This window comes from Suncus etruscus, chromosome 10, assembly GCF_024139225.1.
Source record: "Suncus etruscus isolate mSunEtr1 chromosome 10, mSunEtr1.pri.cur, whole genome shotgun sequence".
NCBI classification, from domain to species: Eukaryota; Metazoa; Chordata; class Mammalia; order Eulipotyphla; family Soricidae; genus Suncus; species Suncus etruscus.
This window is the reverse complement of record NC_064857.1, coordinates 2,246,253-2,274,211: the sequence shown is the minus strand read 5'-3', so window position 1 is coordinate 2,274,211 and position 27,959 is coordinate 2,246,253. Positions and strand designations below refer to the sequence as shown.

At 35.2% G+C, this 27,959-nt stretch overlaps 1 protein-coding gene across 1 annotated transcript in view; it reads right to left on the bottom strand.

The window, feature by feature from the left end:
- Positions 1-27,959, bottom strand: part of RP1 (RP1 axonemal microtubule associated) — a 249,468-nt gene that overhangs the window by 144,168 nt on the left and 77,341 nt on the right. Inside the window, exons 9-16 of the mRNA XM_049782407.1 lie at positions 27,258-27,334; positions 27,122-27,153; positions 26,849-26,978; positions 23,137-23,240; positions 20,531-20,707; positions 18,278-18,490; positions 13,642-13,819; positions 337-465 (exon numbers count right to left, since the gene is read on the bottom strand). Of these exons, the coding sequence (XP_049638364.1) occupies positions 337-465; positions 13,642-13,819; positions 18,278-18,490; positions 20,531-20,707; positions 23,137-23,240; positions 26,849-26,978; positions 27,122-27,153; positions 27,258-27,334 (1,040 nt within the window). The remainder of the gene's footprint in view (positions 1-336; positions 466-13,641; positions 13,820-18,277; positions 18,491-20,530; positions 20,708-23,136; positions 23,241-26,848; positions 26,979-27,121; positions 27,154-27,257; positions 27,335-27,959) is intronic.

The window sequence follows — 27,959 nt, the reverse complement described above, 5'->3', positions numbered from 1 at the left end:
GCATTATATTTAAGATGAATTAAACACAATTTAAAAAATGTATACTTTACAATGTTAAATAAAACCATAAATGTTGGACACCAATATGTGTACGCATGTATGTATGTGTGTATGTACCAAGTTCCTTGATGTGTGAGACCCTGAATTGAATTCAGGGAATACATCATAGGTCCTGGCCACATTCAAGTGACCTCTATTTTGAAAGTTTTCGATCAAATAACTTGAGCACTTAAAACCAGTTTCAGAGGACATAAGCAATCCTCTGTCATAAAAAAATAATACAAAGCAGCAGTAGAGACAGGTATCAAAAGGAGACAAGAAGAAGCTGTAGCTTACTTGCATTTGAAAGCATGAGCTCCTTCGTCTCCATTTCTACTGCTGTTTCTTGCTGGTTCTCTGATTGGTGGATCTTCTCTACCTCTTGGTTAGAGGATGCAGACATGCCCATTGGGTTTTCTCTGCCAACTGAAATTAAGATTTTTAAAAGGAAATTATCCTCTCAAAAGTCACCGGTTTCTTCTCAGAAAACTCACCATATGCTCAGTTATGCAAGTTTAAGCTTTGCTATTGTCTTAATTTCAGTGAATAAATCAATTCTTTTTATCCAGACAGAGTTAGAAGAAAATGATGCTTAATTCTTAGCAGCATACTGAACACACATGAATGACTTTCCTATATATCTCCTCTTTGCTTTGCAAGTACAAGCAGCAATTTAAAGCTTCAGTATAAATCAAATGACTTACCCAATATATTTTTGATACATACTAAATAGGGCTTATTTTTGTCTCCCGAAGAGGGAAACTGATAAGCAACAATTCATATTGCTCTACTGGATAAGGAAATAAAAAAAGAAGAAAAATACACAAATAAAAATAACATCCATTATTTTTCTTTAATTGAGATTAAAAACGTATTCTCGGAGCATAAAAACCGGCTAAGCTTTGCAAAAGCCGGCTCCCTGTGTGTGACACCAGGCGGGGAAAATCCGCGAAAGTACACCGGCCCAGTGGGGCTCAACTGTGAAAGACTGTGAGTTGTGACCTGTCTATGTCTGTCTACTGTCCTCTTGCGTGAAACTCTTGCGAGTGGGGCAAGGAGAGGCTCCAGAAACCTCGCTCGCCCAGACGCCATTTTCAGGGAGGGACTTCAGAGCATAAAAACCGGCTAAGCTTTGCAAAAGCCGGCCCCCTGTGTGTGACACCAGGTGGGGAAAATCCGCTTCGCTACGCGGCCGTGCACTCTTTCTAAGGAAAGAACTCCATTGCAACAAGAAGGAAAAATCACACTAAGAACAGCGCTATATCACAGAAGCAAACATTTCTTTCTGGACTGTCTTCTCTGTTGCATGCTCGGGCCTAAGATTTGACCCAGTGTGAGGCTTCATCCACGGAGGACTCCCCTCCCTTAGAGGCAAGTCAGCCCATCCAGAAAGGGAGGAGCCAGAGGAGTGTGCTGCCTGCATCATATAGACAATGAATACCACCACAACACGTAGAAAAACCCACAATACAAGTGTGACAATGGGGAAACAACGCAGGCCAGCATCAGACATAGAGAATGAAGATGACAATTCTGAGGACCAGATAATGACTGACCAACTAATCAACCTCTCAGATAAGGACTTTAGACTAGCAATATGGAAGATGCTCAACAGACTCTAAGAAACCATGGATCGAGTTGAACAGAACACTAATAAGAACCAAGAAAATATGAAGGCAGAAATCACAAAACTCCAAACTGAAATAACATGTCAACTAACAGGACTGAAAAAGTCAGTAAACGAAGTGAATGACAAAATGGATAAGCTCTGGGACAGGGTATCAGAAGCTGAGAATAGACTTGGTGCTGTGGAAGATGAGATACATAACAATTCCCTACAGCAGGAGAGATTGGACAAAAAACTTAAAGCAAATGAGCAGACAATGGAAAAATTAGTCAAAGAATGGGAACAGACGAAAATAGAAGTCTATGATAAGATCAACAGAAACAACTTAAGAATCATTGGAGTCCCAGAGACCCAGGAAGAAAATTTCCAGGAAGAATCAATGGTCAAGAACATCATTAAAGAGAAACTTCCAGAGCTAAAGAATATATGTGATCAAATCCTGCATGCCTGAAGAGTACCAACCAAAAGAGACCCCAGAAAAACCACCCCAAGACACATCCTAGTCACAATGACAAATCCCACAGATAGAGACAGAATTCTGAAAACAGCAAGATCAAAAGGGGAAATCATGTTCAAGCAAGCTTCCCTGAGATTTACAGCAGACCTGTCACCAGAAACACTCAATGCCAGAAAGCAGTGGTGGGATATTGTGACAAGACTGAATGAAATGAATGCTTCACCCAGAATACTATACCCAGCAAAACTCACTTTCCGGTTTGATGGAAGAATACATGGTTTCACAGACAAAAAACAGCTCAGAAACTTCACAGACACAAAACCAGTCTTAAGAGAAAAACTGAAAGACCTAATCTAAGACAAGACTACCCAAAAGACACACCAAATTTTGAAATAAAGATGGCGTTAAATCCCAGGACAATTCTTTCTCTCAACGTCAATGGACTAAATGCACCAGTTAAGAGACACAGAGTGGCTAAATGGATCAAAAAACTCAATCCAACCTTCTGCTGCCTACAAGAAACGCACCTGAATAGTCAGAACAAACATAGACTCAAAATAAAAGGCTGGAGAAAAATTATCCAAGCAAACAACACCCATAAAAAAGCTGGAGTGGCCATACTAATATCAGATAATGCAAACTTTATACTCAGGAAGGTTGTAAGGGACAAAGACGGACATTTTATATTAATCAAGGGGTACGTAGAGCAGGAAGAATTCACTCTCCTAAACATATATGCACCAAATGAGGGGCCAGCAAAATATTTAATACAACTGTTGACAAATCTGAAAAATAATATCAACAACAACACAATAATTGTGGGGGACCTTAACACGGCTTTGTCAACACTGGACAGGTCAACCAGACTGAAACCCAACAAGGATATACTAGACCTGAGGAGAGAAATGGAAGAAAGAGGCCTAGTGGATATATATAGGACACTCCATCCCCAGAAACCTGGATACACATTCTTCTCCAATGTACATGGGACATTCTCCAGGATAGACTACATGCTGGCACATAAAACATACCTCCATAAGATCAAGAGGATAGAAATTTTGCAGACTACCTTCGCTGACCACAAGGCTCTGAAATTATTTGTGAACTCCAAAGGGACTCAGAAGAAACACTTTAACACCTGGAAGTTAAACAGCCTCATGCTCAATAACCAGTGGGTCCGAGATGAAATCAAGGAGGAAATAAAAAGGTTCCTGGAAACAAATGACAATAAAGACACAAACTCTCAGAACTTATGGGACACAGCAAAAGCAGTACTGAGAGGAAAATTTATAGCTTTGCAAGCACACATCAGGAAGGAAGAAGGAACTTACCTGAGTAGCTTAATGACACAGCTAATAGAACTAGAAAATGCTCAACAAAAGGACCCAAGAATAGGAAGACAGAAGGAAATAACAAAGCTGAGAGCAGAAATCAACGAAGTGGAAACTCAAAAAACAATCCGAAAGATCAACAAAAGCAGAAGTTGGTTCTTTGAAAAAATAAACAAGATTGATAGACCACTGGCAAACCTAACAAAGAAAGAGAGAGAGAGAAACTTGATAACTCGTATCAGGAATGAAAAAGGAGAGATCACTACTGATATGACAGAGATTCAAAGGGTAATCAGAAACTACTTTGAAAAACTCTACGCCACTAAAAATGAGAACCTGGAAGAAATGGATAAATTCTTGGACTCTTATAATCTTCCACGGTTGAAGGAAGAGGATGTAGCATATCTAAACACCCCCATCACCATTGATGAAATTAAAACAGTAATCAAATGTCTGCCGAAAAACAAAAGCCCAGGTCCAGATGGATTCACTAATGAATTCTATCAAACTTTCCAAGAGGAACTACTGCCAATCTTGGCAAGACTCTTACATGAAATTGAACAAACAGAAACACTTCCAAATAGCTTTTATGAAGCCAACATCACCTTGATACCTAAACCAGACAGAGACGCTACCAAAAAAGAAAATTACAGACCAATATCACTGATGAATGCAGATGCAAAGATCCTCAACAAAATCCTGGCAAATAGGATTCAATGCCTCGTTAAGAAGATCATCCACTACGATCAAGTAGGTTTCATCCCAGGAATGCAAGGCTGGTTTAACATCCGTAAATCTATCAACATAATACACAACATCAATAACAAGAAAAATAAAAACCACATGATCATATCAATAGATGCAGAGAAAGCATTTGATAAGGTCCAACACCCATTCTTGATCAAAACTCTCAGCAAGATGGGAATGGAGGGAACCTTTCTCAATATAGTGAAGGCCATCTACCACAAGCCAGTGGCAAATATTATCCTCAATGGAGAAAAACTGAAAGCCTTCCCTCTAAATTCTGGCACAAGACAAGGCTGTCCTCTCTCACCACTCCTATTCAACATAGCACTGGAAGTACTTGCTATAGCGATTAGGCAAGAAAAGGATATCAAGGGAATCCAGATAGGAAAGGAAGAAGTCAAGCTCTCACTGTTTGCAGATGACATGATACTCTACTTAGAAAACCCTAAAGACTCTATCAAAAAGCTTCTAGAAACAATAGACTCATATAGCAAGGTGGCAGGCTACAAAATTAACACACAAAAATCAATGGCCTTTCTATATACCAATAGTAATAAGGATGAAATGGACATTAAGAAAACAACCCCATTCACAATAGTGCCACACAAACTCAAGTATCTTGGAATCAACTTGACTAAATATGTGAAGGACCTATACAAAGAAAACTATAAAACTCTGCTCCAAGAAATAAGAGAGGACACACGGAAATGGAAACGAATACCCTGCTCATAGATTGGCAGGATTAACATCATCAAAATGTCAATACTCCCCAAGGCATTATACAGATTTAATGCCATCCCTCTAAAGATACCCATGACATTCTTCAAAGAAGTGGATCAGACACTTTTGAAATTCATTTGGAACAATAAACACCCTCGAATAGCTAAAGCAATCATTGGGAAAAAGAATATGGGAGGAATTACTTTCCCCAACTTTAAACTGTATTACAAAGCAACAGTTATCAAAACAGCATGGTATTGGAATAAGGATAGGTCCTCAGATCAGTGGAATAGGCTTGAATACTCAGAAAATGTTCCCCAGAGATACAACCACCTAATTTTTGATAAAGGAGCAGGAAATCCTAAATGGAGCAGGGAAAGCCTCTTCAACAAGTGGTGTTGGCACAATTGGATAGCCACTTGCAAAAAATTAAACTTAGACCCCCAGCTAACATCATGTACAAAGGTAAAATCCAAATGGATTAAAGACCTCGATATCAGCCCCAAAACCATAAGATATATAGAACAGCACATAGGCAAAACACTCCAGGACATTACAGGCATCTTCAAGGAGGAAACTGCACTCTCCAAGCAAGTGAAAGCAGAGATTAACAGATGGGAATATATTAAGCTGAGAAGCTTCTGCACCTCAAAGGAAATAGTGCCCAGGATACAAGAGCCACCCACTGAGTGGGAGAAACTATTCACCCAATACCCATCAGATAAGGGGCTAATCTCCAAAATATACAAGGCACTGACAGAACTTTACAAGAAAAAAACATCTAACCCCATCAAAAAATGGGGAGAAGAAATGAACAGACACTTTGACAAAGAAGAAATACACATGGCCAAAAGACACATGAAAAAATGTTCCACATCACTAATCATCAGGGAGATGCAAATCAAAACAACGATGAGATACCACCTCACACCCCAGAGAATGGCACACATCACAAAGAATGAGAATAAACAGTGTTGGCGGGGATGTGGAGAGAAAGGAACTCTTATCCACTGCTGGTGGCAATGCTGTCTAGTTCTACCTTTATGGAAAGCGATATGGAGATTCCTCCAAAAACTGGAAATCGAGCTCCCATACGATCCAGCTATACCACTCCTAGGAATATACCCTAGGAACACAAAAATACAATACAAAAACCCCTTCCTTACACCTATATTCATTGCAGCTCTATTTACCATAGCAAGACTCTGGAAACAACCAAGATGCCCTTCAACAGACGAATGGCTAAAGAAACTGTGGTACATATACACAATGGAATATTATGCAGCTGTCAGGAGAGATGAAGTCATGAAATTTTCCTATACATGGATGTACATGGAATCTATTATGCTGAGTGAAATAAGTCAGAGAGAGAGAGAAAAACGCAGAATGGTCTCACTCATCTATGGGTTTTAAGAAAAATGAAAGACACCCTGGTAATAATAATTTTCAGACACAAAAGAGAAAAGAGCTGAAAGTTCCAGCTCACCTCAGGAAGCTCACCACAAAGAGTGATAAGTTTAGTTAGGGAAATAACTACATTTTGAACTGTCCTAATAATGAGAATGTATGAGGAAAATGGAGAGCCTGTCTAGAGTACAGGCGGGGGTCAGGTGGGGCGAAGGGAGACTTGGGACATTGGTGATGGGAATGTTGCACTGGTGATGGGTGGTGTTCTTTACATGACTGAAACCCAAACACAATCATGTATGTAATTAAGGTGTTTAAATAAATTAAAAAAAAAAAGAGAGAGAGAGTGAAGAAGAAAATAACAACTTTGCTTTTGCTCTTTCTGAAACAAATGTATTATGATCAATTGTGTTATTCTGTACTTTCTTTAAATAAATTAAAAAAGAAAAGTCAAAAGCAGACTAATATTAAACTTCTTATCAGGAAGTCTCAAGGTCTATCATTTAAATTTTGAGGTTAAATTAAACTAATATGCATATGCATGGAACTATAAAAAATACTATGCCTTGAATGTTAAAGGAGTTACATAAATCTTGTGGCTTTAGATTGCTAAGAAATGTAATTTACTACAGTCTGATGACTTGAGAGACAAAGTAATTGTGCTTGTGTTTTGTTTTGTTTTTCTTAATGGTTTTTGCCTGAAAGTTCAAAATTAAGGTGTTAGCAAGGGGATTTCTTCTGAGAATTCTCTTTATGGTTGATCGTCTTCCCACTATAACTTCACATTGTCCTCTTTCTTTGCATCTTTTTCTTTATAAAATAAAATAAAATAAAATAAAATAAACAAAAAAAAACAAAAAACGTATTCTCCAACTTTGCTAGATTCCAGATTTACAGTGTATTGTGAGCAGTATTTAAAAAGGTTTAATTTAATTTTAGATACACTACAGCCATTTTGAAAGGAAATAATTTATTTACTATGATCATCAGATTTTAGCAAATTTAGCAGAATGATATAAGAACAAGGAGGAGGGCTATGAATATTTTGGTGGTAGAAGTCTATAATAACTTGGTTCATCAATACCTTAAACTTTAGCACTACTATAGCCATTACTTAAGCTATCATTTTTAAAGTTATAGATTTCTGATTACACATGATATAATATAGGCTGCTGGGCTGATAGTTTGTTTTAGACATATAAATCCTGATCTGTGTAGCTGCTTGACGTCAAATTTTATATTAGTGTCAACATTTTATAGTCATGTCAGCCCAAATAGTATCACAGGAAATCTAATAGGATTGTTCCTAATGGGATTGTACTCTACCAAGCTCAGTGAGCCTAAACTGTAGCACAGATAGTTCAGCTAATACCAACCACAGGCCAGTAATTCCTTAGAAACTGACTTCAGTAACACCCTGGAGAGATGCAAAAATTATTTCAATTTTGACCATTGCTGACAGAATTTTTGATCATTGCATTTACCTTTGTGTGGTACCAAATAATATGAAGTAAATTTGTTTGTGCTGCAAGGAGGCAAACTATTGTGGTGGGTAAGAAATTGGGGTTACTGGTGAGGGGAAGGTCACATTGTTGGTGGAATTTAAGCTTGAGAATTTAATGTCTGAAATTAATTATTAATTATTATTATTTAAATTAATTATTAATTATTATGAAAAACTTGGTAAATCACAGTGTTAAATTTTTAATGCCAATATTCTTTTTCTGATGGTACAGGTCTAAATAATAAGAATTAGAAGCAGAAAGATCTGTAGTGAGAGCCAAAACTATATCAAGCATAGCATAATATTGTATAGTACAGTATAATCTAGTAAAGTATAGTATAGCATAGTACATATAATATATATAGTTTAGATAGTACAGTATAGTATAGTATCTGAAGAACTGTCCTATAATTAGAAGGTCTCATAGACCTTCAAGTAACATAAGATATGATTACAGAAAGTAAGATGATTTTAAAAGCAAATTCTATCAAATATTTTTCAATACTGTTTGTCATTTATCATGCAATGCTTAGACAATGAGAATTTATTCCTATAAAAACACTTTAAAATGTTAAAGGGGAGAGAAGAAATATCTAGAAACGTGCCTACTAATGGTAAGTAGACAAAATGTAGAGGGAAAAATTTCTAATTTATGATGCATTTAATATGATTCTTATTGGACCCATAATTTTGACCCCACATATTTACAAGTAACATACAGGAATTACAGAAGACATAGTAAGCATTTTATGCCATAACAACAAATTAATGCAAAATTTAGCGACTAAATCATGCTAAATATGAATTGTTTCTCAAAGGTTTTTGGCAGTCTTTAGAATTTTCTAAATAGAGTACTACGTCATCTGCAAACAGTTGAGATCTTGACTTCTTACTTTCCTATCTCCATCCCCTTGATATCTTTTCTTTACTGATATTACAAGAGATACATTCTTACCCCTTCCTGTCTATAATTGCATATTCTTTCCTGAAATCTCATACAATAATAAGATATCTAATGATTCCTACATATAATATTGAATTCTAACATCATATCAAAGCAAAGGGGGTTATTGAAAGTTTTACAGATTGGAAATAACCATTTTAATATTTTATCTTACCAAGATATTTTTAGTGATTTTTGTTTCACTTTAATTTGAGATTTTTTAGGACTTTTTAGATACAGTAATATCTTCTACAAACAGTGACTACTGCCTTTCCTGTCTGGATGCCCTTGATATCTCTTGTTTGATTGCTATGACAAGTACTTCCAATACTACATTGAATAAAAGTGGTAAGATTGGACAACCTTGTCTTGAGCAGATCTTAGAGGAAAGGTTTCACCATTGAATATAATATTTCCATAGTCTTGTGGTAACTTTAATTATATTTAGGAAATTTCCTTCAATTCCCATCTTGGTGAGAGCTTTTATTATGAGTGGGTGCTGGACCTTGTCAAATGCTTTCTCTGCCTCTATTAATCTGATCATATAATTTTTACTGTTTTTTTTCAATGATTATGTTGTATTGTGTTGACTGATTCTACTTAACCATGGGGTATGACCTTTTTGGTGAATTGTTGGATTCTATTTGTTAGTATTTTGATGATCTTTGCATGTGTATTAATATTTCTAATATTGGTCTGTAATTCTCTTTTTTGTAGTGTCTCTGCCTGATTTTGGTATCAGTATGATGCTAGCTTCATAGAAATTGTTTGGAAGTGTTTCTCTTTTTTCAATTTCCTGGAAGAGCCTGAAAAGGATTGGCAGTAGATCCTCTTGAAAGGTTTGAAAGAATTTAATAGTAAATTTCTCTGGGCATAAGCTTTTGGTTTTTGGTAAGCCTTTTGCTTAACATTTCCATTTTCTCAATAGTAATAGGTCTGTTTAGGTATTTCAGATCATCTTACTTCATCTTTGGAAGGAGTCCAAAAACTTATCAAATTTTTTCAGGTTCTCTTGTTTTATGAAATAAATACTCTCAAAATAATCTCTAATTATCTTTTTAATTTCTGTAGTGTGTGTTCTGACATCCCCTTTCATTTCTGATTCAATTTAATTGTGAGTTTTTTTAATGATTTAGCAATCTTGTTTATTTTTTAAAGAACTAATTATTGCTTTTGTGATCTTCTGAATTTTTCTTTGGTCCACTTTATTAATTTCTGCATTAAGTTTTATTATTTTCTTCCTCAACCTTTTTTGGCTTTTATTTTTATTATTTTCCAATTTCTTAAGCTGTGGCATTAAGTTATTTATATAGACCTTTCCTTTCTAATAAATTCTTGAAAAATATGAATTTCCTCTTAATGCTGCTTTGGTGTGTCCCACAAATTCTCATAATTTGTGTCTTCATTCTCATCTATTTTTAGGAACCTTTTTATTTCCTCACTGACCTTCTGGTTTTTCAGTAATGAGCAATTTAATTTCCAGGTGTTAAAGTTATTTCTTCATTTCTGCTTATAATTCACTTCTATTTTCTGTGCATCATGGTCTGAAAATTATTTCATACAATTTTTGTTCTCTTGAAATCTGTTTTATGGTTCATCATGTCAACCCAGCTTTTAAAGGAATTTTTTGCTCAAAGGATTGTCTTCTAACCTTTGATTTTGAGCCTGCATTTTCTCTGAATATTCAAATCTGTTTTTTTTTCAGGCATTAAAATGTTGTATTCAATTTCAAACAGCAGAATATTAATTTTTATGATACATTTTTCTACTCTATGTCTATTGGTTGGTAGATTGAGTCCATTGACCTTAAGAGAGTACAGTCATGAAATTGTGTGCAATCTTTTTGTACCAGGTAGGTGTGTTTGTGGGGATTGTCTTTCCTACAGGTATTCCTTCTTTTCTTTCAAGGTTAATTTTTGAGTCTTTAAAGTTCCTGAGCTTTTGTTTATCCAAGAAGCTGTGTGTCATTCTTTCAAATCTGAATGAGAGTCTGCCTGGTAAAGTATTCTTGGTGAGGCATTCGTTCCACTGTCTTTTAGCCTTCTTCCTGATATAACAGTTCTTTTGTTCTTTCTTTTAAATTTATTCCAAAGTTCTATTCATTTATTTTAACTCTTTTCTATTTTCTGCTATTGCCTGTGGGTATCATGTAGGTCATATTCAAGCTTACTGATTCTTTCTTCATTATCTGTTACTCTGCTGATGAGGTCTTTTAGTAAGTTTTTTATTTCACATACCAAATTTTACAGTTCTATCATTTCTGTTTAAAGTTTTCTTGTTTTCAACTCACATACTATTCATTCAGGTTTTCTTTGAGTTCCTTGAACATCCTCAATATTTTCTCTCTGAAGGTCTTATGAGGTAGGCTATACAGGTGGTTCACACTAGTTGGGTCTTCATAACTTCCATCTTCGTTCATTACGTGTGCTGGTGCTCTGTTGTATTCCATTGTGATTGTTGAAGTGGCGTGGTGTTTATATGTGTAGTGGTGTGCCTTATTGACTGGAAGAATTGTACAGTTCTGAGGCAAAGTAGATTGGCCACACTATTCTCAGGATGCCCTGACCTGGGGTGAAATGGCTCTTCTGTGCTACAAAAAGGACCTCACTACTGGTCTCTGTTTGCCTCAGTTTCTTGGTACTGTGTCTCACTTTAATTTTAAAATATAGAATTCTTCAGAAACATACTTGAGAAAAAATCTATTCTTACAGAGATGATTTATTAATTTTAGTATTAAAAGTGTTTGCATTGTTTTTTGAGTTTATATTTTACTTAGCTAACTCTTGCTTTCTAAAGTGCAAATGGTTTGATTTCTACTGGTTTTATTGGTACTAACACCTGAGGTTAACAAACAGGACTTTCTCTTATGTATTAAACATTATTTTTATTCTATACATCTCCTTTGCTAAGATTGTTTATTCTACATATCACTTTTTCTAAATATTATTATCTATTTCTTTTTATCTTTTCTTTCCTCCCTCTTTATTTGCATAGTTAGTATAGCTGTATATTGTGTGCTCTTTCCTGTGTTCTTCCAGCCTGAATTCTATGACCAATTATTTCTTAATATCTTTTCTTCTTCTCCACCCTGTATCTTTCTGCTTTCTCTCAAATCATCAGTGTGCCTTCAGAGATTCAGGAAAAGTTGGCATACAGAACTTCAATTCTGTGCCAGCCTGATGAAAACAGTGGGTAGAAGAATATATGGTATACTCTTCCAACAATGGCAGAATTTTAATTATGGTAAAAAATAAAGGCTGAAAATTAAGATACATATAGCACACAAAAAGGATCAGATATAGCATCAAGGTAAATCAAGCTCTTTAGTCTTACTTTTAATGCTCTTGTGTAGAATATTATATATGTGTTATATTCTTTAGAGTACAATTTATATTCAGTGTATAGAACAATAAAGAAGATAAATAACATAATCATCAAACATATTTAATTCATTTTATTAAATGAGAAAATGTAAATTGCCATTAACTGAAAATATATTAATAAAATAATATTAATAATGATATTAATGATATTATTAAAATATATTAATTTTATCTGGTAAAAATTACACAGTAAATTGAATTGTGGGGTCATTTAAGAACATAATAATCTCATTAATTTTATGTGCAAGAAAACTATATTCTAAGCTTAAGTTATTGAAATAGAGTCCTCGTGTTGCTTGCTACTGGAGTCAGCTCCAGAGGGACCCCCAGCTCGAGAAAACTACCTGATCCCTGACTGCTACAAACCATTTCTTAGACTCCACAAGACCACAATGAAGGATGAAAACAGGCCCTGGATTTTATCCCTCCTCTGACTATTGCAAAAGACTTAAAGGAGATATTTATATTTTCTTTGTATGTGTCAGTAGATACATTTCCTTAACAGTTATATAACTCTTTGTGTTTAATCCAATGTAGAGGTAGCCTCCCTCATACCTCCCCTTTATTTTTTGATCTGCTTAGTAGGAAATTCTATTTAAAAAAAAAAAAAGAGTCTTGGAGGCCGGTGAGGTGACGCTAGAGGTAAGGTGTCTGCCTTGCAAGCGCTAGCCAAGGAAGGACCACAGTTCGATCCCCGGCGTCCCATATGGTCCCCCCATGCCAGGAGCGATTTCTGAGCGCTTAGCCAAGAGTAACACCTGAGCATCAAACGGGTGTGCCCCCCCCAAAAAAAAGAGTCTTGCTTGGTGTACGAACTCAGATCAAAACCAGGACATAGTGACTGTCTAGCTTGTTATTTTTAACCCCAAATGCACCAGTAATATAATATAGCATTAATTTTTTGTTTTGTCTTGATTTGATTTTTTTTTACATAAGCACACTAAAATGGGGAAATCTTATGTTTAGAAAGAAGTTCTTACCCTCTCTGGTGGAGGGTGTGCTATTTGAACACTGTATCATAAAGTTTTATCGTATCATTAACAATTTTGTAAAATTCTATGCCTCAGTAAAAGTTGGGTGGGCAGCAAGGAAGTAAAGGCATGAAATAGAGTTTCAGCCTCATATCCTCTCCATATAAATGAAAATAACATAAATTAATAAAATACATATATTAATACCTACAAAGAAGAAATTTATACACACAGAATCATGCTCATGCACAATAATGAATACACACAATTTCTAAGACTATAAAAGAAACTAATTGCAGAAATAACATTATACCTATTATTAAATATCTGAGAATTAGAGGGAAGTAGTATCATTTAGGTTCTCTTTCCCCTTTCGATTGCCTCAAAAATATAGTAGCAAAAAATTATTGACAGCAAATTTATTGACCTACTAAAAGTGCAATGAAATTATCAGACACTGCATGAAAACATTCACAAAAGAAAACAAAAATAAAATATTGCCAAAGACATACATTTGATTATTTGAGGATAAAAGAAAATGTTCCCATCCTTAGTATAAATAACGGGTTTTGCCTTTCCATCTGATTGAAGTCCAACAAACAATCCTGGGCTCATCACAGATTCCAGACATATAGATGCATCTTCCAAGTTCTTCTTAATTTTAAAATGGCACTCAGGCTCTCCTGTACCCTACAATAAATACAACACAAGTTAATTGGTGCAAGTGAAAATAGGACAGAATGTAAAGCCAGTAAGTTCTTGAAATTATACTTTTGCATTGTTTACAAATCCCCCCTACAAATAGAGAACAATTATCATAAATTGCATTTTTAACCTTGTTTTAGAGAGAGACTTTTTGATTGGCTATGATAACATTATGAGCCTTAAATGAAGGATTCTGATGAAAGAGCAGTGCAGATAGGAGAGCACAAAGCATGCTGTATTTAATTTCAAAGATCTCCAGCTGTGTAGATAAATAGAAACTATTAAATGTGAAAAATTCCTTTAGAGGGGCCAGAGCAATAAAACAGCAGAGAGCCTTTGCCTTGCATAAGTCCTATATGGTCCCTATGCCAGGAGCGATTTCTGAGTGTTTAGCCAGGAGTAACCCCTGAGCATCACTGGGTGTGCCCCAAAAAACAAACAAAAAAAATAATCCTTTAGAAAAATATTTTAAAATTTAGAAAAAAAGATACTTTTTATCATTGTATTTACATTTAAATAAAAACCCAGCTCACCTTTTCTAGAAAAATTTTCACCAGTAAATAAAGATTATGAAAATTATTCAAACTAACAATTCTAGAATTAAGTATCAGGAGCAAACTATATAGTCTCATATGATCAATAGTATCTCTTTTTAAAAAACACTTAAAATATACAATTTTTACACTTTGTTGCACTGATTCTTTTTTTATAAAATAATGTCTATGAAAATAAATTAATCTTTCAAGTTGAAACTATTACATTACTTGTAAAGGACAATCAGCTGCTCTCAATGTGGCCTTCTTGTTGACAATAATCAATTTATTGGTCTATCTATCTCTCTGCTCTATCTTTCTCTTTCTCCTTCAATTAATAAGTTAACAAACTACTATCTTCTATAATGATTGTAATAACACTCTTGGTTTTGATATTTTTATGGCCACATAAAGAATGCCTCACATATACAAACAATAATACAATATATAGGGGCTGGAGCAATGGTGCAGCAGTAGGGCTCTTGCCTTGCACGCGGCTACCCCAGTGCTGACCAAAGTTCAATCCCTTAGTGTCACACATGGTCCCCCAACCCAGGAGCGATTTCTGAGCACATAGCCAGGAGTAACTCCTAGTGTCACGGGGTGTGGCCCAAAATCAAATATATATATATTATATATATATATATTTATATATATATATATATATATATATATATATATATGATATGTAAGACCGAGAGGGTCTCTCATATTTAGAAAGAAAGAAGACTCTGAACCCAAAAGAATCAGAGAGTTTATCGGAGAAGAAGCTGAACTAATTAGAAAGTTGCTAAAGTCAAATGAGAATAGTGGTTAGGAAATATGAGCATAAATTAGAACTGAGAGACAACAGACAACATGATAAATGAATGAGCATAGAGAAGTGAACACAATAAAAATTATTTGTTTATTAATTGAGAGTCCGGGCTTTAGCTTGTAACCAGGGAATTGTTGGGAGAATTTTAGTCAGTTAAGTGAGAGATTGGTCTTACTGTCTTCTGGAAATTCTTGAATATCCTTTTAGTAGTTCTACGAAAGAAACTCACAATAGATCCAATCAATTATATAAGACTTTTCTGCTTTCTAAGGGAAAATAACAGCATCATGTTTCTCTCCTCTTCTGACCAAAGTTCAGCTAAAGTCTTGGAAGGTATTTCAAGTTTCAAGGTATTTACAAAATGTTCAAAAGACACCATCAACTTCATAACTTTGAGATATTACCAGGTAGGAAAGACCGGGAACAAAGCAAATCAATTACAATGCTGTAGATACCAATGTGAGTCTGAAGGAGAGTTTATGTACTGTTTCTAACACTTAAAAAATGCAGCCATAGATCATTAAAGAATAAAAAAATAGAAGAGAGGATAAGAGAAATCCCGAGTTATTAATATGTAAGGAAAAACCTTTGAATTAGGTAGAAATAAACATATATAACTATTATTTTTCTTTTAAAAATTAATCAATTGAACTAAGTATTCTAGAATATGCTTTAACCATTACTAATGTACTTTAGCACGCTGTGGGATATTTAATCAAATTGTGTTTTATTATAGTACTAATATAATAACTATTGTAACCAGCTTTTGTTCTCCATAAACTGATCCATCTTCTATATAAAGGTTGAATTTATTAACTAATGTTATTACCAGTTCATCATAACCACAGAATTATATGACAAAAGGACCTCAGAAAATAATGTCATTTTACATTAAAGATATCTAGAAATAACCATGACTTCACAACTGAAAATCCTTCCCTAATCCTTTTTATCTTAACAGAGAACTTGATATGCAAATTCTCATTTTATATAAATTTTGCTAATCTTTTGTGATTTTGTTGTTGTTTTGTTTGTTTGTTTTTTGAGTTCTACTTGCTAGTGCTCAGGGATTACATTTGGTCAAGTTCAGAGAACTACATGCATTTCTGGACAATATACCCCAAATCTTCTGTGTACAAGGCAAGTGCCTACCTGCTGTACTAGAAGTTGCTCCACTTAAATTCTGTGCAAGAATTTGACCCACTTAACTTCTTTTAATAAACTTTCATATGATAATTTAATTAAATTTTCTTTTCCTCTTCTAGATCACAAGTTCCTCAGGAGCAAAAGGCAGCTATTATACTATCTTTCTTTTATTTAATTACTTTATTTGAACACCATTGTTACAAAATTGTTCATGGTTGAGTTTCAACCATAAAATGTACACCACTCTTCAACAGTCCCATCTGCCTCTTCTCTCTCTCCTTTTGTCTGCCCCACTCTTTCTCTGTCTCTCTCTTTTAGACACTGTGTTTTACAATATTATATTAATGAAGGGGTACCATGCTTATCACTTTATAACCTTTAAGCACCCAATTTTTGTCCAGAGTGATCGGTTCCAATTATCATTTTCTTTTTTTTTTTTTTTTTTTGGTTTTTGGGCCACACCCAGTAACGCTCAGGGGTTACTCCTGGCTATGTGCTCAGAAGTTGCTCCTGGCTTGGGGGGACCATATGGGACGCCGGGGGATCGAACCGCGGTCCGTCCGAGGCTAGCGTAGGCAAGGCAGGCACCTTACCTTTAGCGCCACCGCCCGGCCCCGAATTATCATTTTCTTAGTACTCCCCTTTATACCCGAGTTGCACTGTTTCACTGTTTGTGGCAAACTTCCTACCAATGACTGGTCCTCCTGACCCTTCTCTCTATTGTCTCTAGATATTATTGAAATGTTATCATATTTTTCTTATATCTCACGAATGATTGAGATTCTTCTATGCCTATTCCTCTTCCTCTGACTCATTTCACTCAGCATAATGGTCTCCATATTAATCCATATATAAGCAAATTTCATGACTTTATTTTTTCCTAACAACTGCATTATTCCATTGTGTAGATGTACCACAATTCCTTTTGCCACTCATCTGTTTTTGGGCACTTGGGTTGTTTCCAGAATCTGGCAAATGTAAATAGTTGTGCAATGAACATAGGAATGAAGAGGGGTTTCTGCATGGTGTTTTTGGATTACTAGGGTATATTCTATAAGTGTTATGGCTCAATCAGATGGGAGCTCAATTTCTAGTTCTTCTGAGGAATACCCATATTATTTCCAAAAAAAAAAAAAAAGGCTGGATCAGTCAACATTCTCACCAGCAGTGAATGAGAGTTGCTTTCTCCCCATATCATCAGCAGTACTGGTTGTTCTTATTTATTTTTGTGATATGTGCCAGTCTCTGTAGTGAGAGACGATATCTCATGGTTGTTTTGATTCACATCTCCCTAAATGACTTTCTTAGTCAAAGTTAAGGGTGAAAATTCTGGCATCAATAGAAGCACTGTTATTGAGGAAATAATATTGAGCTGAGACTTTCTAGAGCAAAGGTTTCCAAATTTATTTGATCTATTTTCCCCTTTATAAGAAAAAAATTACTTGAAAGCCCCCTGGAAAAGGATTCATTGAGTGAGTAAATAGAAGTGTTCCTTATTTGCATGTGAGTTAATACTTTCTGCTGGATTATCTCCATGCTTCCTCGACATCCCATTACAGGATGAGGAGCTGTTTTACGCACTTTGACAAAATTGTTCATTTGCTATGTGTGATTTAGGGACCTGTACACAAACAGCAGAAAACAGAAATGCGTACATGCCAGTTCCACTTTTGTCTATGTGAGTTAGTCTTTATTAACAAAGCCCCAGGTGATTTTTGTGCACCTTATGTCTCAGAAATAGTATCAAAAAGTCTGAATATTTGTCTAATCTATTCTCTATGCAGCTGCCACAATCTATATAAGTAAAAACCCCAGTAAGGAGGATCCTTATATAATATCCAATTTTCATAATCTTCTTATGTTAGAAAATACTCAGAAAATTTCTCTTATATTTATTACTAGCAAATATCTTAAACCTTGTTGAGAAAAACATGAGCAGATGCTTACTGTTCCATCACACTGGCCATCCTTAATCCTCAGGTACATTCGCACATGTTTCACACTTTCAAACATACAAATTCCAGAGCTGACTTTATGCACTTTCCAGTATGATTTTTCAGATTGATTTCCCACTCCAGTGCAGCTCCCATCAGACTGAAGACACAGAGCCTGGCATAGGTTGGTCGCCAATAGCACCACAGCACTGTTGAGAAATATACCCTTCAAAGTAACAACAAAATAGAAAGGCAGTAAGTATAAAGTTGATGTTTTGCTAAAGAAAAACAGTAGTCATAGAATTCGTTTTCATACATATGTTCCAGTGAGCAGGATCCTACAGAAGTTTAAATGTTATAAACTTTAAAAAAAAAGATCATTTACTTGTTATATAAATATAAACTAAAATAAATACTATTGTTGGTTCATCATACTTATATAAATTGTTATTTTTCAAGAGTAATAGTTAGCACTGGATGCTAAAAAATGTCACATTTCTATGAAAAAAATTGACTATCACTTTAAACAAATAACTTTAACACAGATAAAACTCAAAATAAAAATATTGGTGAATCGCATGAACATGGAGTAGAAATAAAAAATGATCAGACTTGAACACCAAATCCAAAGCCAACTACAACAGAATCGATACCCAATCTACAACAGGCTAGACACAGAGGGGATCACTTATATTAGCAGCCTGGGGTGGCAAAGAAGGGGCAATATGGGATGCATGCTGGGAAAAGGGGTGGAGGGAGGACAACATTGGTGGTGGGAATGCCCCTGATTCAATGTCACTATGTACCTGAAATACTTCTGTGAATGATTTGTAATCTACTTTGGTCAAAATAAAAATTATTAATTAAAACAATAGATATATATTGGTGATGGGGCTAGAGTGATGGCACAGTGGTAGGGCATTTGCCTTGCACATGGCTGACCCAGGACGGACCTAGTTTCGATGTTTGGCATCCCATATGTCCCCCAAGCCAGGAGTGATTTCTAAGCACAGAGCCAGGAGTAACCCCTGAACGTCACAGGTGTGACCCAAAAAATCCAAAAAAGAAAAAGAATAAAAAATATTGGTGACAGAAAAGTGCACTGGTGAAGGGAGGTATACATTGACTGAAATTCAATCATGAACAATCTTGTTACCATGGTGTTTAAATAAAGTAATAAAAATATTGTGCTCTAAAAGTTCATTAACATTTAATATACATTGGCAAAATATATGCATATGTGGGAGACAGAATGATAGCATCGTGGGGAAAGTTCTTGCCTTGCACATGGTAAGCTTGGTTTGTTCCCTGAGCCCCCTAGAAGGATTATAGAGTCAGAGCGAGCAGTAAGCTCTAAACCCCACTGGGGATGTAAAAACAAACAAAAAGACAAAGACAAAAAAAATCCTTGGTAGAAATTTGAATAGACAATTTCAAAGAAGGACATACAAATTTCTAACAACATATGAAAATACACTCATCATTATTAATCATCAAAGAAAAAACAGGCTAATTCACAATGAGATATCACTTCACCCCTGTGAATAACCTACATCTAACAGAGAAATAAGGAATAGAGGATAGAGAGTGGCAGAAATAAGTCTAATAGAGAAAACATAAATTAGTACAACCATTTTAAAAAATAGAAAGGAACTCCCTCAAGAATCTAATGATGATATATCAAATCTGCTTCTGGATATCTATCCAAGGAACACAAAATATTAACACAGAATGTTATTGTACATGTTGTAACGTTATTGCTACATTATTTACAGCAGTTAAAATGTTGAAGCCACTGAAGTGACTATTAGTAGATAGCTGGGTAGCATATTTTATACAATGGATAACTATTCAGATATTCTTAAAAGATTAAAATGTGGGGGTCTTGAGAGATAGTAGTCAGATAAGACACTTTCCCAGCTTCCAGCTGACTGGGGTCCAATCCCAGTACCTTATATGATCTCCTGAACACTGCCAGAAGGATTCCTTAGTACAGAACCAGGAGTAACTCCTGAACATTGCTGGGTTCGGTCCCAAAATAAGTTAAGTAAAGTAAATAAATAAATTCTAACATTTAAAAAATATTTTGTCATATAATAAAATGAAAAGAGTTTTAGTGAATTATTCAAAGCAAAGTCAGAATTTGGAAAAAGTCAAATATTGGATGCTTTTTAACCTATAGTTATAAAAATAAAAATGATGCATTAATAAAATAAAACCAATAAATAAAATTAAAAAAATAAACTTCAACAACTGTTCTTTTTACCTTGACAAAAACCACAAATTCTTTCGAGAGGTCTGCATAACCTACTGAGGATCCATCAGCCATTTTGCCCAGGCGATCAAAAATGACTGTCTGGCCAGGATCCAGTGCTGACTCCAGGAGTGCACAGCGATTGGGCTGGTAAAGTACCCGCAGCTCCGTTGAAGGCCCACCACTAGCCTGTAAGAAGAGCAGGGAGAAACATCTGGGTTAGCAATGGAGTTCGCAACTACCTGAATACCCTGAAGGTTCCCATCTCATCTGAAATAGAGATAGAAAGTCTAGCTTTCTATTTGGTTTTGGGCTGCACTCAATTGGACTCAGGGCTTTCTCCTGGCTCTTTGCTCAGGGGACTACATGGGGTGTTGGAAATCAAATATGAGTCAGATGTCTGTAAGGCAAATGCCTTACCTGCTGCCTCATCTCTTTAGCCATCTCAATAGATAATAATTCAATCAAAATGGTTTTTTTTTTTTACATTTTCTGCATTTCTACCCCACTCTATAGATATCTTCTATTCCACTTTGGAGAACTTTTGTTCAACCTATACACTACTGCCTTGAATTTCATTGCCTTGATTCACAAATTGATTTCCAGTATTTTGCTCCAAACTCATTCTCTTTTCCTTGGAATTCCTTTTCTTGGAATTCTGGGAAGAATTTTCTCCATTGACAGGATAATTTAATGCATTAGTAATGTGTATTTAACCACTCTTCATTTTTTGTTTCAATCAAGTCTTCCCAACCCAAGATTATTTGAGACTAAAGATTAACATTTCTTTATAGATATTACTAATTTTGCTTTCAAAAGCATAAACACATTTTGGAGACCAGGTACTGTGGAAAGTCTTATCCCATGTTTCTTCAATGCACCAGGAAGGAGTTTGGGTCTAAAAAGAAAGGGAACCTTAAAAACTGTTGCATCCACACAATGGAATACTTTGCAGCAGTTAAGGAAAATGAAGTCATGAAATTTGCTTATGCATGAATAAATATGGAAAGTATTAAGCTGAGTGAAATGAGTCATGGGGAGAAGAATAGACAGAATGACCTCACTCATTTGCGGGATATAAGAAATTCAAATATAGTACTGAAATAATATCAAGAGACAATAGAAATGATGGTCAGGAGGACCAGTTCTTGGTAGGAAGCTTGGTACAAAATGAAGCATTGTAGTTAGAGCAGAGAAGGGTCCACATGACATCGATAATTGGAACAGATCTTTCTGAACAAGAACTGGGTGCTGAAAGGAAATAAAGTGACATGCATGGTAACAATAGTGCAAACCACTGTGCCTATTAAAGGGAAAAGGAAAAGAGAGAAGTAAATTGTTTGCCCCAGAGGCCTATTAAAGGGAAAAGGAAAAGAGAGAAGTAAATTGTTTGCCCCAGAGGCAGTCAAGGGGGGGAGAGAAACTGGTGAAGGAGAGTGTATGTTGTATGACTGAAACTCAATCATGAACAACTTTGTAACCAGTGTTTAAGTAAAGTAATTAATTTTTAAAACTTCTAAAAAGGAATGGGCTCCTTGGAATCTCTTGAATGACTTGGGCAATGACAGAAGGTCGCCAATCTTAACAAAGCTCCTTTGAGTAAAAGCAGCAGATAAACAACAAGGCTCTTTACTCTCAAACCCATGATGTTTAGTGACTCCATCAGAAGCAACCAGTGTAGACTGTATCACCAAAGTGTGAGATACTAGGTAAAAAAAATTTGTGTAACTAGATGAGTCTCTTAATAGTAAGATGAAATCTTCAACCAACCTGAAAAGAACTTTTAAACTGAGAAAGAAATACAAATTATAATTAGGTGAAATTTTAGTTTTTCCTCCTAATAATATGAAGGAGCCTTTGACAAATTTGGTCCCGAAATAACAACAAAATTTACGATCACTTATGCACCATCATTTTAAAATGTAGTGATAAAGATGATTAAAAAGTAAAAATAAGTCTCTACTGAATCCTTTCTTGATCTGGAGGCTAGCTCTAGCCAGCATGGGGTGTGGGGAGACCCCATGTCAAAGGCCTTCTATCTAGCTTAGCCTTGATAGGCCTCCCCAGCTGTTCCCTCTTCTGCCCCGGCCTTCAGGCCTTCTCTGGGTGCAAGCCCAGGCGGCCAGAAAAGGCCTCAGAAGAATGGGCATTCTCCATTCACCCCTGAACCAGGGAAGCTATCTACGAAATATCCGAGGTTTTTTATAACAACACCTGGAAGCAAGCCTCTACCAGGGAAGACCCTACCGCTGCTCTGACATCGACCTGCTCAAAAGAGACTTCCCTTAACACTAAGAAGACTTGACAACGACCACGACCTGCTTACAGGACAGGGCTTCCTGCATTGCCCTTTAATGGTGAGGTGAAGCGAGAGGACACTCCACATCCTGACTTCCTGACTTCAATGTAGGATATGCAGATTCCAGGATCTTTAATACAGAAACATGATACCAACAACAGAGACTGTGTAATAAATAAAAGTGTATTGGCACTACAAAAAAAAAAGTAAAAATAAATAATAAGTAAAGTACCCTGGTAAGACTATAGTACTCATAAATGCAATACTATGATATATACATGTACATATAACAAAAATTAAAATTAAAAATATTACATACCATTCCAGTGACAGAGCCATTATCAAGAGCAAGTGAAAGGTGCCTTATCTCATGACTTTGAAAAATACATGTATTTCCTTTGTTGAAAATAACATCAAAGAGGCCTGGAAAACATTTTAAGTACTAACAGATTATTCCTAGTTTTAAATCAGTTCTTCTGATTTATTTATGCATTAGAACACCCAAACAATATATTTTATGATTTCTTTCCATTAAATGTTTTGAATTAGTCAAAAGCTCAAGTGTCAGGGCCATAGAAATGGGGGAAACTGTTTCAAGTCTGATTCTTGATGGTTCCTTTGTTGAAGACAAACTCATACTAAGTACTGTGAAGATATCTATTTGTTAATATGTAGATTTAATGTAATTTTAATAAAATTATATTTTGAATTCTTTTGGAACCATGAGAAAATGCATTTTGAAAGGAAAACTCCGAACGCTTATCTCTAATAAATGTTTTTTTTCACTATTATTTAAAATGTTAACATCCCTAGTCACTGTTAAAAATTTCACATTTCTCCTGAGTTATGAAGGCAAAACAACAGCCTCTTTGTTGATCATTGCTATTTTCCATCCAACAAGACAGAAGTCAAAAATAGTAGTTCTGGTGCCTAAAAGTGAAAATGGGAATTTAAAAAAAAAAAGAAGAGAGAAGAAAATGGCAGGGGATGGGTTCTCGGAACAGAAGGGAAACAGGAAAATGGTGGCTGGAAATAAACACTAGTGAAGATATGTATGCGTGTTGGAACATTGTATGACTGAAACACTGCAATCAACAAATTTTTTAATCTGCATCTCATGGTGATTGAATTTAAATATTTTAATAAAATAAAAATGAAAGGGGCAAAGAGAAAAAAGCAGTAGTTCCTGCATGTGTCCCATTAAAATAGCATTCTTTTTATATATAATTTTTATTGAGACCAATATGAATTACAAGTCTATCATGGTTATATTTAAGGTACATAGTGGCAGTGAATCGGGGCTATTCCCACCACCAGTGTTGTCCTCCCTGCACCCCTGTTCCCAGCATACATCCTGTACTTTGCCCCTTAGAATAATATTCTTGCGGTCAGACCAGCAGTCTCTGACATAGGGAAGTCCTAAGAAGGCAGGGATGTTTTGTGCTGGACATTTCGATGGGATAATTTTAAATTTTCTCTATATGCTTGGGGCAAAATCATGGAGAATCTATGCCCAGGTTCAAAGGAAATTAAGGGATTGAGTCAGTCCCTGACTACTACTTTGCTACAATTTCCTATTGTCCTTCCTGATGACATAGTGACTCTAAAGCCATTATTTGTTCAACAAATAAACCCCGTAAGAGGACACCATATATCACAGGGACAAGTGGTTCCTAAGCAACAGGCAGTTTTGAATCAGCTAGCCAGGTTTCTGTGAATTCAAGCAGTACCAACGCACAGGAACCCAGCACGGATTTAAAGCTTACTGGACCCAGCACAACAGATGACTGGAGTTTGTGCAGCATTCAGGACCTGTGGCCCTCAAAGCAATGCACAATGAGATGTCCTAGGGAGATAGGCCTTTCTTTGTAAGACAAAATTGTGCAAAGAAATCTGGTTATTTTCCATTTTTGCCATTTCCTTCAAAAAATCAAAGTTCTCTTCAGATTTTTCAGTTCGCAACATTGTTACCGGTACTAATATAAGTGCTCTTATTCTAGAATTTTTTAATATTAATCATAATTTAGATTATATAGTTTATAATAATGTTAACTTTTCTATTTACATTCATGGTTATATATAATTCCTACCACAAAATTTTCCAAGACTCTATCACTTTCTTTACATCACGTCTAGTCTCCACTCCATCCCTGCCCACTGCTTTGTAATATCAGTTCTGTGATCAAAAGTAAAAAGTTATTCATCATCTATTCCCTTGTAGTTTCTCTATCTACCACAGAATAATTTAATTCAGCATTTTTCTTCTCTCTCTGACTTATTTCAGTTGACATAATGTCATTAAGTCCCATTAATCTGCAGAAACGCAAGATTTCATCCTTCTTACACAGTATTTCATTGCATACACGTGCAAACAACTTCATTCATTTATCTGTCATTGGTCTCTTGGGTTATTTATGTATCTGGGATATTTACCTAGTGCTATAATGAACATAGGTAGAAATGTATCTTATCTAATAATGTCATTCTAGAATACTTTTGTATTTACTACTATTATACATTATAATAATGTGGTAATAATTATAATGCATAGGTTATAATTATGCCGAAGTTTAAACTACTCATGTACAAAGTTGTTGCACAACACCAAAGTACTTGTGATCTCCATAATTGCCCTTATATTATTTCTAGTTCCATTTTCATTGTCTCAACTTTACTGTGACCAAATATTTTATAAGTAAATATGGTATAATGTCATTTCATTTGATACTTTGACACTGTTTTTTGTCACATTATAATACAAAAAGCAGCATTAGGCTTTTTTTTTCAATAATGTTGCAAAGTATTCACGAGATAGTTAACATATTAGCTAGTCTTTTATGTGTCCATTAAAAAATGGACACTGTGGCCAGAGAGATAGCATAGAGGTAAGGCGTTTGCCTCTCATGCAGAAGGTCAGTGGTTCAAATCCCAGCGTCCCATATGGTCCCCTGAGCCTGCCAGGAGCTATTTCTGAGCTTAGAGCCAGGAGTAAACCCTGAGCACTGCTGGGTGTGACCCAAAAAAACAAAAACAAAACAAAAAAAAAATAGTAAGCTTAAATCTGATTCTTTTGGAGCCAGCGAGATGGCGCTAGAGGGGAGGTGTCTGCCTTGCAAGCGCTAGCCAAGGAAGGACCATGGCTCGATCCCCCGGCGTTCCGTATGGTCCCCCAAGCCAGGATGATTTCTGAGCACTTAGCCAGGAGTAACCCCTGAGCATCAAATGGGTGTGGCCAGAAAAAAAATAAAATAAATAAAAATAAAAATAAAAACAATAAAATAAAATGGACACTGCTACGCTACAATATTCAAAATTGTAATGTTGCTTTGTGTATGCTTACCTTTCATTAAAGTTTACTGTACCACACTTTTATTTCAGTCTTTTTAGTAAGAGGGATACTTGTATGATAGATATCTGTAAATTTTTTTTTGGTTTTTGATATCTGTAAATTTTTATCATTCTCAAATGACATGACACCAATCACTTTCATCATAAAATCATCTGAGGGATTTTTTTTGGTAGAGATTGCATTCTTTCTGGCATAAGTGTAAAATTTTTAGGGGCAGCATAAAAACACATTATATATATATATATATTATATATATATATATATATATATATATATATATATATGGCTCTTTCCTGGAATTCATTGGTCAACACTGAAATACCTTTCCTATAAAATTAGCACTATATTTTTTTTTGCCAGACACAACAGAATTTTGAAATACATCAACATGTGCTTCTATGATGCTTCAAATTTCATTTAACTGATCTTCAACTGTGCTATTGTGACAAAAAAAAGTAAATCTTAAAGATATAAAAGAACTATCATATATTTATTAGAGTTTACATTTCCTTTTTGAACTAAGATGATCTAACTTCTGATTTTTTAACTATACCCACAATAAAAATATATCCAATAAAATGTTCATTCAATAAAATAAATAATATATACTGAATATAGAAATATGTATTCTTCTAGTTCTTAAATCTGCCACAACACTTATTTACTTTTCCCAAATTCTTACCATATTTGTCTGTCTTTTCTCCAGCTGCATCAACCGTGCCATCTGGATATAAACGGACAAAGCCTTCAGTAAGCCTGTTGTAGAATTGAAGTGTATTCCCTTTTGTAAATTTCCAGCTTTCTGCAGCCCACTAAACAGCCAAATCAAAAAATATCCATCAATATGAGAAGACAAAAAGAAATGTCACTGAAAAAACAACATACTTTAATATTTGAATATTGTTTATAGAACCCACTACCCTCAGAAAACATAAGAATAAAAATAAAACCTTACTGTTTCTTTTCTATTAACTTCTAACTTTTGTTCTGAGGATAAAAAGAAAAGATGAAATCATTAACTTCACCCACATCACATTGTCCCCAATCATCAGAAAACAGAAATTTTGAAGTACTCTATGCATGACACTCACGTGCATAGATGATCCTGTTGTCCCTAGCATATAGTTCTCTGACAATTTTACCATCATCTTCCCCTTGATCCAACCATCTGTAGGAGAAAAACTGTATAGAGTATGTTCTAGCATGGTGTTTACATAAACAACTTGCAATTTATCTACACAAATCATACGTAATAGATAATTGGAATAGGAAATAGGCTTAAGTAACCCTTAAAAAGAGCAGAATAAAAAATGAAAATTGGAGATTTTAAATGACTAGAGAAGAGGTTGTAGAGATAGTCTATCACATGGTTGACCCTGGCTTGATCTTTGACAACACATATGATTCTCCAAAATCTATCAGAACTGATTCCTATCGCTTCTTGGTCTTTTGGCTAAGATCAAGTGCAGAACTGATCCCTGAGTACAAAGATAGGAGTAATATGGGTGTGGCAAAAACAACAAAAGTAAATTGATAATATGTGCGATAATATGAAAGCGTGAGGGTAGAGGAATTTAGGAGAAATTGCTATTGGATAATGATAATACCCCTGATTCAATTTTACTCTGTACTTTAAATATTACTGTGAAGGACTTGTAACTCATGTTAATCACAATAAAAATTATTTTTAAAAAAATGGGGCCGGTGCAGTGGTGCAAGGGGTAAAGCATCTGTGGTTCGATACCCCCAGCATCCCATATGGTCCCCCAAGCTAGGATTTCTGAGCACAGTCT